General features: G+C 38.3%; 1 protein-coding gene across 11 annotated transcripts in view; it reads right to left on the reverse strand.

Moving 5' to 3' along the window:
* Bbs9 (Bardet-Biedl syndrome 9) overlaps window positions 1-17,129 on the reverse strand; it is a 481,139-nt gene that overhangs the window by 79,653 nt on the left and 384,357 nt on the right. For all 11 annotated transcript variants that reach the window (XM_074065326.1, XM_074065324.1, XM_074065323.1 and 8 more), the window contains one exon: window positions 2,107-2,329. In XM_074065326.1, coding sequence (XP_073921427.1) covers window positions 2,107-2,329 — 223 coding nt within the window. The remainder of the gene's footprint in view (window positions 1-2,106; window positions 2,330-17,129) is intronic.

Raw genomic sequence — 17,129 nt, forward strand, 5'->3', positions numbered from 1 at the left:
CTAGACAGGCAGGAAAGGCACATGCCTCATTCACAGAGCTATGAACAAACACATTTTCCATTTTCTTCCTTTTAATTATTTCTCCCTCCCTTCCTTCTTCTCTTCCCCTTTCTCTGACCCTTCCTTCCACACATTCAAAATTTTTGCATTGAAGGCTTAAATTTTCTGAGTCCTAGATACGAACAAAGTCTTTGAGCTGCTCAGTCATTTAAATGAAAACTACTTAAGTTCCATAATCAATATTTGTGATTAAGGGAGCATAGGCCCACAGCATGCAAAGGACCAATGGACCCCTAATGGCTGCTCCCAAAGAGGCAGAGAGATGCCCTGGCTGTCATAGCCTGAAGTGACAGGGGACCAGCCACTGAGGTAGGCCTTGTCCACCTCTCTTCAGAGTTTCTCTTTCATATACTTGTCCTTTCCCCTCAAGCCTCCTTTGTTTTTCCTGTGGGCAGGCAGTGGGGAGAGAGCCATACACTAAGTGCCAATTATAGTGAAGCCTTTTCATTCACTATCTTATTAAGCCTTACTATCTATTTCTTAGGAAAATATTCCTGTAACAGTGGACAGAAGACAGACTTGTGGAGGACTTGTTAGGAGGATGTTACCAGGACAAGATGAAGAGGGACTACATAAAGGCAAACAATATCAGCACTGTCAGTTGGTGGAAAAGTATTTCTATTCTAAAGGGCCAGATAAGTATTCTTCTGGAGTAAAGCTGAGTTCTGCATGTAGTTAAGGTAAAAAATATTTCCAATCGTAGAATATAGACTCCCTGGACTCCAAAACAGCTACTTTCATACTCCTAAATTTAGAGGCTGAATTATATGTGTGTGTCTGTGTGTATAATTTGCAGTAGAAATTATTTTAAATTATAAGTAAGTTATATCATAAATTATAAACTTACATACATAATTATAGATAGGTAAACAGACAGGCATATAACAATACTAACACCTATAGTTTTGTCAGTGTGGCTCTATTCCAAGCATTGTGCTAGGTGCTTTACAAACATATAAGGCCCTGGCAACAAGGCAAACATTATCTTTCCATTCTGGAGGGAGAAGCTGGGTCTAGAAAGTTAAGTAACATACCCGGGGTCATATAAGTAGTAAGGGATAGAGGCAGGATCCAAACACTGGTCTGTCTGCCTCTGGAGTCTGTGCTTATTAGATTATGCTATGCTGTCTCCATGTTTATCATTTTAAGATTTAGCTTGCATTCCACTTTGCTTCTAGGAATGCTGACTGAGGGAAAAAGGAAGGCAACAACAAGAGCATTAACATGAGGGCAGGGAGTAGACAGAGGCATATTAGAAGAAAGAAGAGAAAACCACACCACTTCTCTAACATTGGCCCTAGCTTTAGGAGGAAACAGATGCTACAACTGCCATATTTCACAAGTTCACTTGTATCATACTCCTTGATGCTGCCACAGAGAGGTTAAGAATAGGAAAGTAGGACTTCCGCTTCTAAGGTACCCAAGTGCAATGCATTGACTGTTCAGACCCCTAACCGTGGGAAGGGCAGACCTAGATGCCACGACTCTCACTGACAACCCATTTGTGGGCAAGGTTGGATCTCATTCTCCATTGTGGCTAATAGGTGCCTTAGCTCTAAAGCCTGCTCACAGCTCTTGATCCTGGGTCTTCCCCTTTGTTTCATCCCCTTATTCCAATGACCACAGTCCAAGCAAACAGCAGCAGTGACCTGACTCATCTGGATTACATTAGTTCTTTGCATCATGCTATTTACATTCATGAAATATGGTATCGCAAAATCACATTTAGTAAAACTTTTCCTTAAAAACAAATTTATTTTCTAATCCTCTTTTTATTGGTTAGAAGCAAAACAAAATGGATCATATATTTGAAAGAAGAGAGAAGAAAAAAGACATACCTCTCTAGACATGTCTAGCAAGCAAATACCCCAAGAATACTTATCAAGTGTTTACCCTGGGATATCAGAGGGGAAATGTGAAAGTTATTTTCTTGGCTACCATCACTTTAATATGAAACTTAAACTCAAAATACAACCACAGGCACATTCCTTTAATTTAGAGAAAGTAAAATTGTGCTTAGGGAGGGAGCATAGACAGAGCTCTTACCTGGCATAACTATGGTCTGTGGGGCTGCTGCATCAGTACTCAAGCAGAGACGGACACCTTTGGCTAATCTATCACAGAGCAGAGTGATGTGTTTCTTCAGTCGACTCGTGTCTTTGGGCATGTTCAGTTGGCTGCTAAGGTTCAAAGCCTGCTCCTTTGAACTCTTCGACAGGCATGTCTTCAATAGGTGAGCAATGGCAGCATCCACAGTTTCTTCCCAGCCCTATATGAAAAAGCCAATTAGGAATTTATGCAATGATGACAACGAGCAAAGTGGGCACTTTACTTCAACCAGGTTATGCAGAAGATTGAGTGTTCATGTTCAAGCATCGGAAAAGAACATGGTGTCTTCCATACTCCAAACCAAGATGGTTTTGAATTCTATCTCTGTCAGCTGTTTGACCTTGACCAAGTTAACTAATTCCTCTTGGCTTATCCTCCAATGGTTGGGATGATTAAACGAGATGGTTTATGAGAAGCATTTAGCTCTGTGGCAGGTACCGAGTAAAAGGTAAAATTAAGGTTATTAATCTCTGGTGCAAGTCTGTTTGGTGATCTGGTGGTGAACCTGCTGGATCATAATTTGTTCTGCTTGTACCTCTGCTGAGGAGGAACTGGCCCACATAGGGAGGACCACTGGATACCTCAGGGACAACTGCAGTAGAGGGAAGATCCTGGTGTCTCCATGGCTGGTGGCTGGGGCCATTGCCTTGGAGCTGTAGGCAAAATCAAAGGAGCTGATTCAAAAAGGATTTTGGAGATGTAAGGGATGATCTAGTCCCAATTCACTATCAAGTGACAATAAGTGACACAAAGCAAAGAAATGGGCCATTTTCCCCACTTCTGTTGAGAACAGTGTGGCACTAGGAGCCTTCACTAAGTGCTATTCTATCCTCAATCTTGCACTTGAGTCACCTTGCAAATATTCAAATTAGATGTTGTTACTCTTAAGCCTCAAAACCTGAATCTAAATATTTAGTTTAGCATATAAAGCACTTTGCTTCAGCTCCTGTTCTATGGTACTCTCTTCCCATCCCCCCCACCCACATTCTCCCTCTGGCTCAGGCCTCTGCATCTGCTCAGCTCTCCTGCTACAGTGCTCTACCTCTACTGTTTACCTGGCCAACAGTGACTTTTGACAACTGAGGAACTGCCTTCCAAGGATGGCATTCATAGGCCCTCTCTGGAGCCCTTAGAGCTACTGCTACTCAGTTCCATCACAGCACTCTTTACCCTGAGTTGTGGTTGCTGTTTGCAGGTCCAGTTCCCCACTGGAGTTTCGAAAGTTCTCCACATCCCTGCACTGTGCTTAGTAAGCTGCCAAGAAATGCATTTGCTGGACAGAGACATGAGCTATAGAGCCAGGATCCTAGAGTTAAGAGGTCTTTGGAGATCTTTAAGGGATTTTCCCAAGATCCTTTATACAATAGCAATCATCTGCCTAGACATGGTAGCCTTCAAGATCCAAAATTATAAACTTTTTGAGGCAGTTCAGTTCCAGCAGAAAGCTATTCCTTTTCCAAATCAAATTTGCACCAGTGGCCCTTCTCTTCTACATGACATCCCTCTATATCGTGAAGACAGTAATTCTGTACCTTCTCCAGAATAAACATCCCAATTCCTCAAGTTCTTCCTTATACAAATATGATTTCAAGTTTTCTCTCCATCCTAACCACTTTTCTTTGAATGGGCTCCAATTCCAAAAATTTAGGCAGCTAAGTAGAGAGCCCCAAACTGACCTTAGTATACAAGGTTAGGGCTGGAAGTATAGGGTAGGACACTGCCCACCCTCCCATTTTCTAGGAATTCTGTCCTCGGTAGCCTCTGCTCTCTTGGCAGCTGCACCGTCCCCTTGATTCTCAATGAGTGCAGATACCTACTGCCCAGGTCCCTTCTAGGCTTCCCTTCTAGGCTTATGCAGTTGTTTCTTTAGACCAAAGTACAGACTATATATATCCACTAGAGAATGTCCCACTGATTTCCATGATTGGTTAATCAGGAATTTTGACTCTATTGACCCATAATAGATGTCACTAGGCAAATTAGGAAAGAAATAAATGGTTTTTCAATAAACTTGAAAATTCAAACTGTTAAAACAGCTTCTTGCCTCAAACCACTAAAACATAATAAATCACTGTTTGCTACAAAGATCTCTCTGTTATAAAAAATCTAGACAAATGTCTAAAACTTGACTTTGTATTTCAATAATAATGGGAAGAGGTAAAAAAAAAAATCCAGTGTCACCAGAAAAAAAACAAATTTCCAAGTTGCTTTTAGAGCCTTTGATGAAGACCTCTGGAATGGAGGAAGCAAAGATCCCTTGAGTATAAGTTGGCGTTTGTATGCTCTGGTCATTTCAGCATTAAAAGTTTTTACTCTTTTATAGACTATTCATCTAAGCAAGCTACTGTGTTCATAAATAGATTACAGTAGCTTATTAGATAATTTAAGTAGGTATGGCATTTTATCAACACAGAAGTACCATGTCATATTTAGGTATTTGGCAGGGATAGTTCTTTAATATAATGAGGCATCATGCCAATACGTCAGAAAGATTACTACTAAAATACAGTAAATATTTGGAGGGTCTGAATTGCTACAAAATTCAAACACGATAATAAAAGGGAATGTTTATGAGACAAAAGAAGAGCCTGTAAGATGAGAGTTTTGCTACACAAAAAAGCAATGCCATTATTCACTGATCACACATACAGCATTTGTAACCTAATCAAATGTGAAACAAAACTATGTGGAAACTGGAATCTCAAGTGTGAGAAGTACCTTAAAGGTAAGCTATTTTAATCATCTTTTTGGTGTTTGAGTGCATCACCTTTAATAAAAGCCCTATAACTAAGCATGCACATGTGCCCACGTGCATGCACGCACACCTAATCTTTATTCTTTAAGGCTGCATATCTATCATATTAATACTCTGCCTCATGCTGCAAGAGTGAAAGAAAATTTTAATGCGGGGAACATATCAATCACATGTCTGGAAGGGAACTATGTGCCCTTCAATGAGAATGAGTGTTTGTTTTAGTTTTATCCCACTCAGCCCTGTGTATTGATTTTAGAAAACAATAGTGAGTGTGAAGTAAAAAGATGGAAGGAAGAAAGGGAGGGAAGGAAGAAGGGAGGAGAGAACTTAAATGTCCATGTTATTCTAGTTTACCTTCTTTATAGCCCTTGTCAGTATTAGAAATTAACTTATTCACTGGGTTTGGGGGAGTGAGGTTATTTTGTGTAGTTTAGTTTTGATAATTGGGTTTTTCTTTTGTTCCCAAATCCTTGGCTCTACCCCACTGTGAAAATGCTGTTTTTGTCATAGTTTTCTATCTGAACTCCTGCCTTCCGAGCCTGCTTACAGTGTCACTGTGCCTGACTGGGCTTTCTGGATCCTGCCAGATGTCCTCCAAGGAACTGGACTCTGTGGCCATGGCCTGCCATCTGACTTCTCCAATGCCAAGCTGCCTTACATGCCTATTCCTCAACATAGCTACCTGGGTTCTGGCTCCTAGGTTTTACCTGCCTGTGCAAAAGTTTCTGCACTCTGCGCAGGTCCTAAATGCATTTGAATATCAGCATGATGTTGAGATGCCCTGATTCATGAGCCAGCTCTTTAATTCCAAAGCCCTATCTTTGCCTAGTCTAGCTGTCCTGAATGAAGTCATCTGAGCTATGCTCTTTGTTATTCAAAAATTAGAGAGCCATGGCTGAGTTTCTGATTGCTTCTGATGACTCTGCTAGTCTCTACTGGTCACTATGCCTACTACCAGTACCAAATAAGTGGCTTATCAGAAACAGAAGCAGAGGGTCTGACCAAGTTTGTAAAGTTAATTCCTTAGGATATCAACCAAAACAAGCAAAGAAAAAAAATAAAAGAACTCCCATGCCACCTGTGAATTAAAATAGATGAATTGAAGAGGGTTGCCCCAGGAATTCTGGGTTCTGATTTAATCTCATTCAACTCCATTGCCCCTTCATTTTGTGTTCTTGGACAACTCACTTAACCTTTCTGGGGTATATGTGAGGTCTCCATAAAGTAGGAGTAACACTATAAATTTACTATGCCAATCTTTCATGATGGGAGAGGGAGTAACATACTCTGAAATCTTAAGTGGAAGACAATACAGAATAAGCAAATGTAGTTAATCCTATTTTTTAAAAAAAATCAGAAAATAGAAGTAAACACTGAAATCCATTGTGCAAAGCAACATCCTTAAACTCTTTTCAAATAAATTACAAACTACTGCAAGCTTGTATCTGTAATAGAAACGCTACCACATCCTTAACTGTAACAGTGTAGGGGAACCACAAAATACCACTATAGCATTTATTGCTAAGTGTGCACAGTTAACTCTAAGGCACAGAGAAAGAAAAGGAGATCCATCTCAAGAAACACATGGCCATTATGTGACTGTGGCCTAGGTTTCAGCTGAGGAGAACAGACACATATAATGCCCGACTTGCTTTATAAATGGGAAGCAAAACAACCTTTATATCATATTCACGTATTTTAAAAATATTTTATTATAGGAAAATAAATTTCCTCTTGAATAGATGTAAAGGATTCATAATGAAAGGTTTTTGGTATTTATAAGTGATCCAAAGAACCTGATGGTTATTATTTTGTATCATATTATATTGTATCAGGCTGTACTTGGCCAAGATAGCAAAGAATAATTGAATGAAGGGACATTCTGAACCTAAGTTCAAATAAAAACTTGTACCTTAGTTGTAAATTACGTATCTTTAAAGGTATGAGACTTTCCAGGATTTACCTAGGTTTAGATTATTTCCAAAGAAATAGATTGCATTTAGTGACTCTTCTTGTCATGAAAAGAGGGCTCAGAATATTGAGCTCATCATCCTTAAAAAATAAAACAGCTCTTTGAACCTAAAACATATAATAAAAATGAAACCAAGTTATATGGTCTATGGCATCTCAATGAGTTTGAAATCATATTCATTGGTTTTTATAAAAATAAAACTTGAAAAAACGAGCTTTAACTGTTTAAACTCATCAGTAATAAAATGAAGCTGATTCCACATGTAAACCACTCACTCTATTCTACCCCCCAAGGTCATTTCTTTTTTATTTTAAATTGACCTATTTGGCTTTTGAAGCTCTGGTTTTGCTATGATACAAAAGCTTTAAAACTCTAAGCTTTCAACCAAAAGTAGACCAAAGTGCAGGCTTACCTACCCTGCTTTGTGAAAACTCAAGCACACTGTTTCCTATTGGATAAGAATCTAAAATCTCTTTGTTTTGGTTTTGATTTCCATTTTTGAGACAGGATCTCACTATATAGTCCAGGGTGCCATCAAACTCACTATGTAGCCCAGGCTGGCCTCCAATCAGTGACCCTCTTGCCTCAGCCTACCAGATGCTGGGATTATAGACCTATGCCAACACACTGAACTTCTAAAACTGCTTTAACAAACAAAAGCTTAATAATCTTTATAGAGTTAAACTGCAGTACAAGCAGATAGCACAAGGTTGCCTCAAACCAATCTACTGTGAATCCTTTTGTCCTTTAGCTTATAGTTTTCAAGAAATTTGCATTTGACCTATACCCCTACCCTTACCCCAAGGCTTTAGATAGAGGTATACAAAGTAAACACCTGATCTTGGATGGCCATAATCAGTTTTAAAAAATAAGACAAACTGTAATGCTGTCAGATGGAGCCAATCACATGGACTAAAGCATTAAAGTTTGCTTCAGGCAAAACTTTCCAGTCACATGTACTATTCAAATGCAATGTGGAGAACACACATAAGATTGCTGTTGTATTGATGGACTGTATTGTGTTAAAGTATGAAAAATTGTTGTAATAAGAATTATTAGCTAATGTGTGTTAGGACTAAGAAACCAAGCCAGAGAATGACAGGCCGAGATGCAAATGAGTCAACCCCCAAGGCGGCTGGCTCGATATGCAAATAAGCCAACCCTAAGGTGGTCAGGCCGATAACACTAACTATGAGGTCACCACCAAGCATAAAAACCCAAGCCTCACTACCACTCATCACTCGCCTCCCTAACGCCGAAGACCATGCTGTCAGTGCCCGCCTCAAAGCTCTGACATAGAGGCAGCCGCCGCTTGAGAGCACCGCCCCTTCTCCCGAGGACCAGGTGTCACCTGCGGACCCGAGATCGACCTGCAATTAAGATCGGCTGTAAGGATTCCCCAGAGCTCAGCTGGACACCCCTTATCAGCTAAGAAGGTGTCACACGGTGAGTGAGGCTTGGAGAAGGCCTGAGTAAGTTCTTGGTGGGCTAGGGTAGAAGAGGACAGGACATTAGGATCCGTGTGAGAGTGCTGTGTGTATTTGTTTGAATTAAATCCTGTTCTCTGAGGTAAGAGTCTCCTGAGTACTGCTTACTCGTACTCAACTGGCAATGAACCATAAGTGCTTGCAACACACAATTTAAAAAAATTAAGACTAGAAAAATCAAGATTCCAGAGTAAAGCTGTGTCTGGTGATGGTAGATTGCATCATTTGGGACAATTTTCCCCCTGAAAACAACTAGAAATATAAAAATCACTTCTTCAAAGACACAGGAAGCCAATAAGGTAGTAAAACATTTGCAGGTCAACATTCAAGGGATGATGGAGGCCAGAAGGGTGATCCCAGAGACTGAGGCTGCTGCTCCTCCGAGGTCATGGCTGTGTGCTGTGACACACCACACAGAGCCTTCATATTTGCACCAATGTATGCTATCCCTACTTATATAGACTTGTACTTGCTTGTATATATCCAAGAATGAGGCAGCACAGGCATCAGAAAGTACATTGGATTGGAGAGCAGATCTAGGCTTCCAACTTAAGTTTGATTTCTCTAGGGAAGTTATTTTAATTCTTTGGGTCTCAGTAGCCTCGTCAGTAAAAATAAAAACAAGAAATTCAGATAATATATTTCCCTTGCCAGGTTCTTGTTAATATTTAATAAGACATATTTAGCAATTATAGGTAGTTAATTCCATGGTGTGATTCTTGTGAGGGTCTTTGTTGAAAGCTTATCCTTTCTGTGCAGGTTCACTTGATTCACAACAGTAGCAGAAATAAATGCAATTAAGAATAAAAAAGCACTAGTTGCTTTGTGTACTACAAAATGTGCTAAGATTTTACAAATAGCATTTCAGTTAATTCTATCTACTCCCCTATGAGGTAGGTATTAATGTCCAAATGAGGCACTAGATGTTAGTTATTAAGTACTAGTTATTAAGAGGAGATGCTATAGGTTAGGAGTGGTGGCACTCACTTATAATCATGGCTGTTTGGGAGATGGAGACAGGAGATACTGGTTCAAGGCCAGTCCAGGCAAAGTTAGTGTGAAAAACAATCTAAAAGCGAAAAGAACAGAGGTGTAGCTTAAGTGGTAGAGCACTTGTGCCTAGCCTGTGTGAGACACTGAGTTAAATCCCCAATACTACAAAAAAAAAAAAAAAGGAAAAGAAAGAGGAACTGTAATGGGATTCAGGGCTTTAAGTCCCATGTCCTTGACCATTGCTACTGAGCTCTTCAATCCCATTTCTCTACGTGTGTCTTGCAATCTTCTGTCTCTTTAGGCTCCTTTAATTATACTATACTATACTACACTACACTATAGTATATCATACTATACTCCTGCTAGAAAATTTATAGCCAGAATTAACATAATTAACAACATGTAGGATCAAAATTTCAATCAGCTTCTTTATCCATGTATATAACTTACATATGATTAAGTGAGACCTACTGCATGGTCAAAAGGCCAGTGATCGGTGCCAGTTTGTTGAGTCAAATTTTAGGAGTTCACCAAAGCTGTAAATGGCCTTAGACACCAAGGCTCCTGAAAACTAACAACAGTCAGACTCAACTCTGGTAAGTCTCAATTATCAATGCTCACCACAGGAACTCATTATTGAAAATACTTACTTGGAGCAATCAAATCACAGGAAGCATGGGTTCGCAGACTCAAGTCCCCACATACCTAACAGGCTCCTAGGAAACTCAGTGACATCTAGAACAAGAGAAGAACCCTGGGAGAAAATCCCAATGCTGCATTCTAAAAAATGTCAACAAACAAGGAATGACAAACTGAAAAAGAAATTCCAAAAATACATGAGACCACAGATTTAAGAGTAAAGCAAGAAGTGATCCTTTTCCTTTTGTTTTTCTCTCCTCCCTTTAATTAGCTTGGATTTTTCAGGACCACCCAGAAGCTTCACTATTTTAAGATGTGGCTACCTACTTTTTTTTTTTAAATCAGAGTTACCAACGGATTCAAAACAACTACAGGAAGCTCTACATACTAGACTTCTATTTCTATTTTCTTCAAATAGAATTCAAATCTGGAGGAAAAGTATCTGGAATAGTAACCAAAATGACTGAGCTCATATCATTCAATGTTAGTGTCATTTCTCATGGCAACCAAGCTAAAATGAGGATAAAGTAACAGTTTAAATCTCAAGTGATATGTTTATTTGTATATTGATCCTAATTTTAAATGTCTTTTTCCATTAACTAAGGCACCAATTTGAGCCTAAATAGTCATTAATTTATTTAAAAGGTAATTATTTAGAGCCAACTAGTATAAGACATTACACTAAATACTGTGTAGTTAAAAAAAAAGAAAGGTGACTCAGATATGGATCCTACTCTCAAGTACCTTACATTCATTGATAATATAAAAACCTTAATAATATAATGATATAGAAAATAAAATGTATCACGATACATTTGTATCTCGATTAATGTGTCAAGATACATTTATCTGTGGTACAGATAAAGTGCTTTAGGAATGATTTTTTTTAAGCTCTCATACCCTAGGTCTCTTTGTAGAATAACATCAAGAACTATTTGTCAGTTAAAAGTCATTCAAGACAGAAAGGTCTTTACTAGGTCTAACCCAATAAGGTACCATCTATCAGTTTTGTGCAAAAATCAATTACATAGTTTGAGTTTGTTTGTTATATGAAGCAAACCACAGTTGATTAAATTTGTCAGCATTTTCTAACATAGAATCCAGCTCAGATATACATAAATACAAAATACAAAGCTATACTTATCTTTGTTAAAGTGGTCAAATTGGAAAAGATTAAAATTCCATATAATTATCTGGGCCAAAGCTTCTCTAGAGAGTTGGAGCATTCATTTTTGTGAGGTCCCTGAGTTTGAGTTCCAATCTTGCCTCTATTATTTTCTAGATGTGTGACTTTGGGCATCTTTCTCCATCTGAAAATTGGAACTAATAGTCCTGGCACAAGAAATATGAGCACCAATAGTTTACTTGAGAATGGATCTAAGAAGTGCCAATAGAAAATGGGGAGGTGAAGTGGGGACAGGAGAGAACTCACTAAAGGCGGTTGAGCAGGTACCACTGTAGGTACCTGGTATTCAATCCTGCTGGACAACTCTGGGAAATGGCATCTATCTCAAACCTTTTTTGCCACAAGGCTGAAGGAGTGGGTTATTACTCTACCTAATCTTATCAGCTCAGCAGAGCATGGTGGCTACACAGCCTCTGCCCAATGGGAAAAGTCCTCAGGCAAAGAACCTCTTGCTGGTGTTCAGCCAGAAGAAGCTTTCAGGAGTGGTGAGAAGTGAAGAGATAAGGGTGGGGCATGCATAGCACTGCTACATTCTCCTACTACAAAGGGACCTAGTGAGGATTAAACAAGGTAACATATGAAAAGTCACTGGTTGCTGTCTAGTACATATTAATGCTTAATAAAAGTTAATATTCTTATATTCCTTTAAATCATGTGAGGCAAGCTATCTTGTGTAGGTATATGTTTTATTCCTTTCCTTTTTTTTTTTATAAAACAGGAAAACATTCTAATTATAGAAGCACATCAGACTTGAATCAGAGGTTGCTAAAACCTATATAGAAGTGTTTATGACCCTGAATTTAGAACCAATGGGTTAGAAAGCAACTAACCATCACCAGTAAACCACAGAAATTAGATTTTGTGTCCTAGGAAGTTGGCAAGTCTTACCACTCCAAATGCAAAAAGTGAGGAGCTCTAAATTTAGAGTCCATAACTATGTTATATAATCTACTAGATTAAAAATGATAGCAACAGAGACTAAACCTTCATTACTTCTCACAGTTTACTTGTGGCTTTCTCTTCAAAAATCAACAACTGGTAAGATTTTTCCTATTTATATGAAATGTGCTTCTGGTCAAAGATGCCTGCTCCAAGATGGAAAATCAAGACCTTGTCTTGTTCTATAATTTCTTGCTCCAAAATCAAACCACTCACAAATTCCCTCTTAATAAAACACTATAATTATAGCTCTTTTACTCTGTGCTTATGTTTCATCAATTCTAGGACTCCCCCTACCCCCACAAGACACACACATTTCCACATTTTAACATCTCTGAAGTAGGAATGTATCTGATTCTTAGGGCATCTAAAAGCTCCTGGTTTTCAGTCTCCACTCATGCCACAGTTGTCGTTGCCTTTGTATACACAGCCTTTATCTTAGCTGTATATGTTATGTCACTTCCAGTGGCATATGTGCAATGTTCATGCTACCCTGTTGAATTAACTGCCACTTAAAAATCTTTAAAATTACACTATGACTTGTCATTGATCCAAAAATTTATTATGTGCACAGAAAGGTATGAAAATAGAGCAGCTGGAAGTATGAACTTGAAATTAATGAAGTAAGCATTCATGAGTAAAGAATGACAGCAATTCTTTATTTTCTTGGAAAGCAAAAGCTAAGTACCTCCCAGGATGTAAAACAAGAAGATATCCATACACAGAAGAAACTGTGTTGTATATGGCTTGTTACTATGATACACTGCATATATTACCATGCTATGACAAGTGATATGTCCTAAGTTAGCAAAATTGCCCAATTTCTGGAATAGATGTGATTCATTAATGTACCATGCAGGACTACTAATAGAACAATAAATGTCAATTTGCCTAGAATGTTCTGCTGACTTTGGACAGGAGCTGCCTAACTTTCAGCAACAAATGATTCAAGTGAGGTTAAATCAAAAAGGAAAATTGTCAGGACTGGATACCAGAGATTCAGAAAACAAGTCATGTAGGCAACAGTCAGTGGCACAGACTTTTCTTAAGACTCAGCAACACTCCATGGTACACAGGACAATGCTATGTAGAAAAACACAGAGCACAATGACTACGATTTAGAGAATCAAACCTCAAATGTGAAGAAGTTTCAGGAATACCTGAATCAATGTATGTTGCTTATATGTTTCTTCTTATTTAGGTACAAGCATATTGTATGATAAAATTTATGTCTAAATAAGTCTCAATGAGCTCTTTCAAAGTTATTTAATATTTTTAAGTGATAAAAAACATTACACTGCTACTTTAATTGGTAGGGGTTTGTTTCTGTTTTTTCTAACTGGTCAATAAATTAATGCCCAGAACTTAAGTATTGACATCTTATTGTTGAAATATAGTAGTAATTATCACTACCAACTCTTGGGTGCCTGTCATGTGCCAGGAACCACACTTGGCATTTTGTGTACATTATCTCAATTAGTGCTCCCCAAACCACAACAGGTATATATAAAGGGTGTCCTCATGAAACCCACACACTTTTGAAAAGCTTCCAAATGGGGGTCACGGTTGTTTTTGTTGTATTGTTTTGTGGGAGTTTGTGATATTGAGGCTGGAACCCAGGGCAACCCACTTGCTAATAAACACATATTCCACCACCTCCAGCTCTGGTTAATATTTGATATAGCTTTCAAAACAAGGAGCATACAAAATGGAGGTAGGATGCTTCCTTTCCAAAAAATGATTTAAAAAAACTGTATAGTTATTGGAAGAGCATATGTAATTATGTGAGACGCTATGAAAATAAGAGGAGTGTCAAGCAATCCCTAGATGATTACTTAGCTAAAACTGTGGGCTTACTTGCTTTAATTCTGTGGGAATGTAAAAGACTCTGCCCTTATAATTTATTAGAAATATAAAACAGGAACACATGACAATTTTAATGTCTATAATGAGAGCTAAATTGTGTCATACCCCCAGGTGAAATTCACAAGAGAATGAAAGCCAGAATAAAAGGCAGGAAATGAAAATTGATCTGCCTCTTAAAGAGGAGGGGCAAACAGGGAACACTATTTGAAGTGAAGCAAAAAGAACTACTAGCCCTGGTTGGATAGAAGTTGCATATCCATGGAAACTCTGCTTTCTCCGAATGATGGAGAGAAGCTGAGGAATCAGAGAAAAGGAGTTTTAGAAATGAGATATGGTAGAGCCAAGTTACTAAAGGTCCTACATGGCTGACATCAGAGTTCAAACTATACACAGGGATCAAAAAATCCATGGGAAGTGTGAAAGCAGATGCAAGACAGTCTTGCAGAAATGCTTACCACTATAGAAACATGGGCAGAAAGGCTGTTTTGGATGCTACCACAGGAACCCAGGTGGAAAAACAAGGGCCTGAGCCAAGGGGGTTTCCCAGAAACATTTCCAAATGAGCACAGAGAGGCCAGGGTGATGAATAAACATGGAGCTGCAGAGACATGGAACTGTGTGGAAACAAGGCACAGAGGACATTTAGCTTACAGGAAAGGTACCTATTTCCATATATATTCTAAAAGAATGAATTCCCTCATAAATGTCAAAATCATTTCTTTGTAATATTTAAGCTCAAACTAGGTTAGGCAGAGAAATCTTAAGGAAAACAATTTAATATAAACACATTCCTAGCTAGGAATCAAATTGGCAAGCATTAAGAGGAGGAGGATCACTATCTTCCTCAGAATGGTTGCTTGAGTTTTACTTATTTAGTTACTTATATTTAAATCTCTTATTTCAGCAAAGATTTGAAAGGACAAAACAGGGAGAGTGATGCTTCATTCATTTATTTAGTCTTATTTTTAAATGTACAAATAATATCAAATGTGTACACTGAAGCAATATTTCATATTTTATATATATGAGGAAAGTTCTAAAATTATGCATCAGAACTTGTGCATTGTATTCTGCTTGGCTCCTATTTTCTGGTGGATTTCAATTATTTCAGTTTTTAAAACAACAAGACTGTCATCAGAAATGCCCTAAGATATGATATATTCAACTCCGGTGAGGAAAAATATTATATAATTACAATGATACTAGTTGCATCTAACTAGCAACAACACAGGTCATATGGCCATGATGAACATAAAACAAATTATTCCATATTTATCTTGCTGGCCAAGATCATGGGAATTACCAAAATATTTACTTTCTACACTATGTTCCCATAGACAGTTGTAATTGTGATGATACTTGAACCATCTTAAAGGCAGACTTAATACTGACACCAGACTTCCTCCTCTTGTTTGCCTTTTAAGATGTGGTCATGAATAATGGAAATGATTAGCCATCTCGGTCATTACTCAATCCAGACAGCAGGCACAATGGCCCTTACATCAAATGTGATCTGTGACGTAGAAGCCTTTAAACCTTGTAAGTGAGCCTTGATAAGTCCCTCTGCACAATAGAATTTCCTATTATAAACATCTGCTTTCTCACATGAACCATGCTGAACATGTTAAAAATAAGTTTCTCTTTCCATATCGGTTTGTAAAAGGAATAATTAATCAAAACATAAGGCTGACAGTCCAAATATACTTCCCCAACTGATGTAAATTTCCATCTTAGCTTTCCCAGGGAGTTTTAAAGTTCAGTTCTAGGGAAGGTAACTATTAAGACCTTAAGAACACAATAAAGCTTTTCTTTTTCAAGTGATAGATAATATCTACTGAAGATATTGAATGCACTTTGAAAGAAAAGAAAAAGTCAAGTAAAATGCTATGCATTGTGCCAATATTCCTTGCATCTCCAGGATTCTGTGTAATCAGGTCCCTGAAACAGTGCATGATTGCTATTTTCATTGTAGTCCTCTGGATTCAAGTAAATACAAACGAACATTAGAACAGAAGTCTGACACAGCCCACTTGGAAATACAGATACTGTTTCTCCTTGCTTTCTTGCCATCCACTGGATGAACAATCTTAGTCATCTAAGCTGTTTCCTAGGCTAATGAGAAGCAGATCTGAACAGAGGTCAGGAAGGACAAAGAGGATTCATTCACACACCTACCCTAAATGAAATGACTACCTAGAATGCTATAATCAAAAGGATTCAGAGGCCATGTGCAAGTTCAACGGGAAAGAATTCATGATGATTACAATGTTAAGCAAGGCCATATGAAGGGTATATTAGTCAGCTTTCTGTCACTGTGACAAAATAATCAACTGAGATAATCAATTTATAAAGAAAGGTTTATTTTGGCTCACAGTTTCAGAGATTTCAGCTCATGATCACTTGATCCTGTTGCCTTTGGGCCTGTAGAGAGGTAGTACATCATGATGAGAACACATGGTAAAGGAAATACTCACCTCCTAACAGCCAGAAAGAGAAAAAAAAAAAAAAAGAGGACAGAGCTGGGGATCTCAATATCCCATTCAAGGACCACCCCCCATCCCCAGTGACCTAACTTCTTTCTATTAGGCCCTGCCTCCTAAAGGTTCCACCATTTTCCAATAGTGTCACAGGTTAGCAACCACGCCTTCAACACATGGACCTTTGGAGGACATTAATTCAAACCATAGCAAAGGAGGAATAGCAACTTCTGTGCCAGTTTCTTGCCTCCCCATTACATAAGTGCATAAATATCACTAGAGAAATTTCTTGTTCCTGAGTGTCTGAGTATTGCACACATGACCAAGTTGATCCTAGGATACCAGAAATAAGGCATGCCATTGCAAACACCATGGCAGAATTTGTTGTCAGAATCCTGCCCTACTTTCATTGATTAATTAGAATGTGCTAATGTTAACCCAACTGATAAAACTCCTTTTCTTTTGCTGACAAATAGCGCTATTCAATAGAACTTTCTGCAGTGACAGAAATGTTCTATCTGGGTTGGCCAACGTGGTAACTACTCATCATACATGGCTTCTGAGAAGGTGAAGTACAACCAATAAAGTTCCGCTTTTAATCTTATTTAACTTCATTTAAATTTTATATGGTAAGTAGCTACTTTAT

Source organism: Castor canadensis, chromosome 2 (assembly GCF_047511655.1).
Source record: "Castor canadensis chromosome 2, mCasCan1.hap1v2, whole genome shotgun sequence".
Lineage (NCBI taxonomy): Eukaryota > Metazoa > Chordata > Mammalia > Rodentia > Castoridae > Castor > Castor canadensis.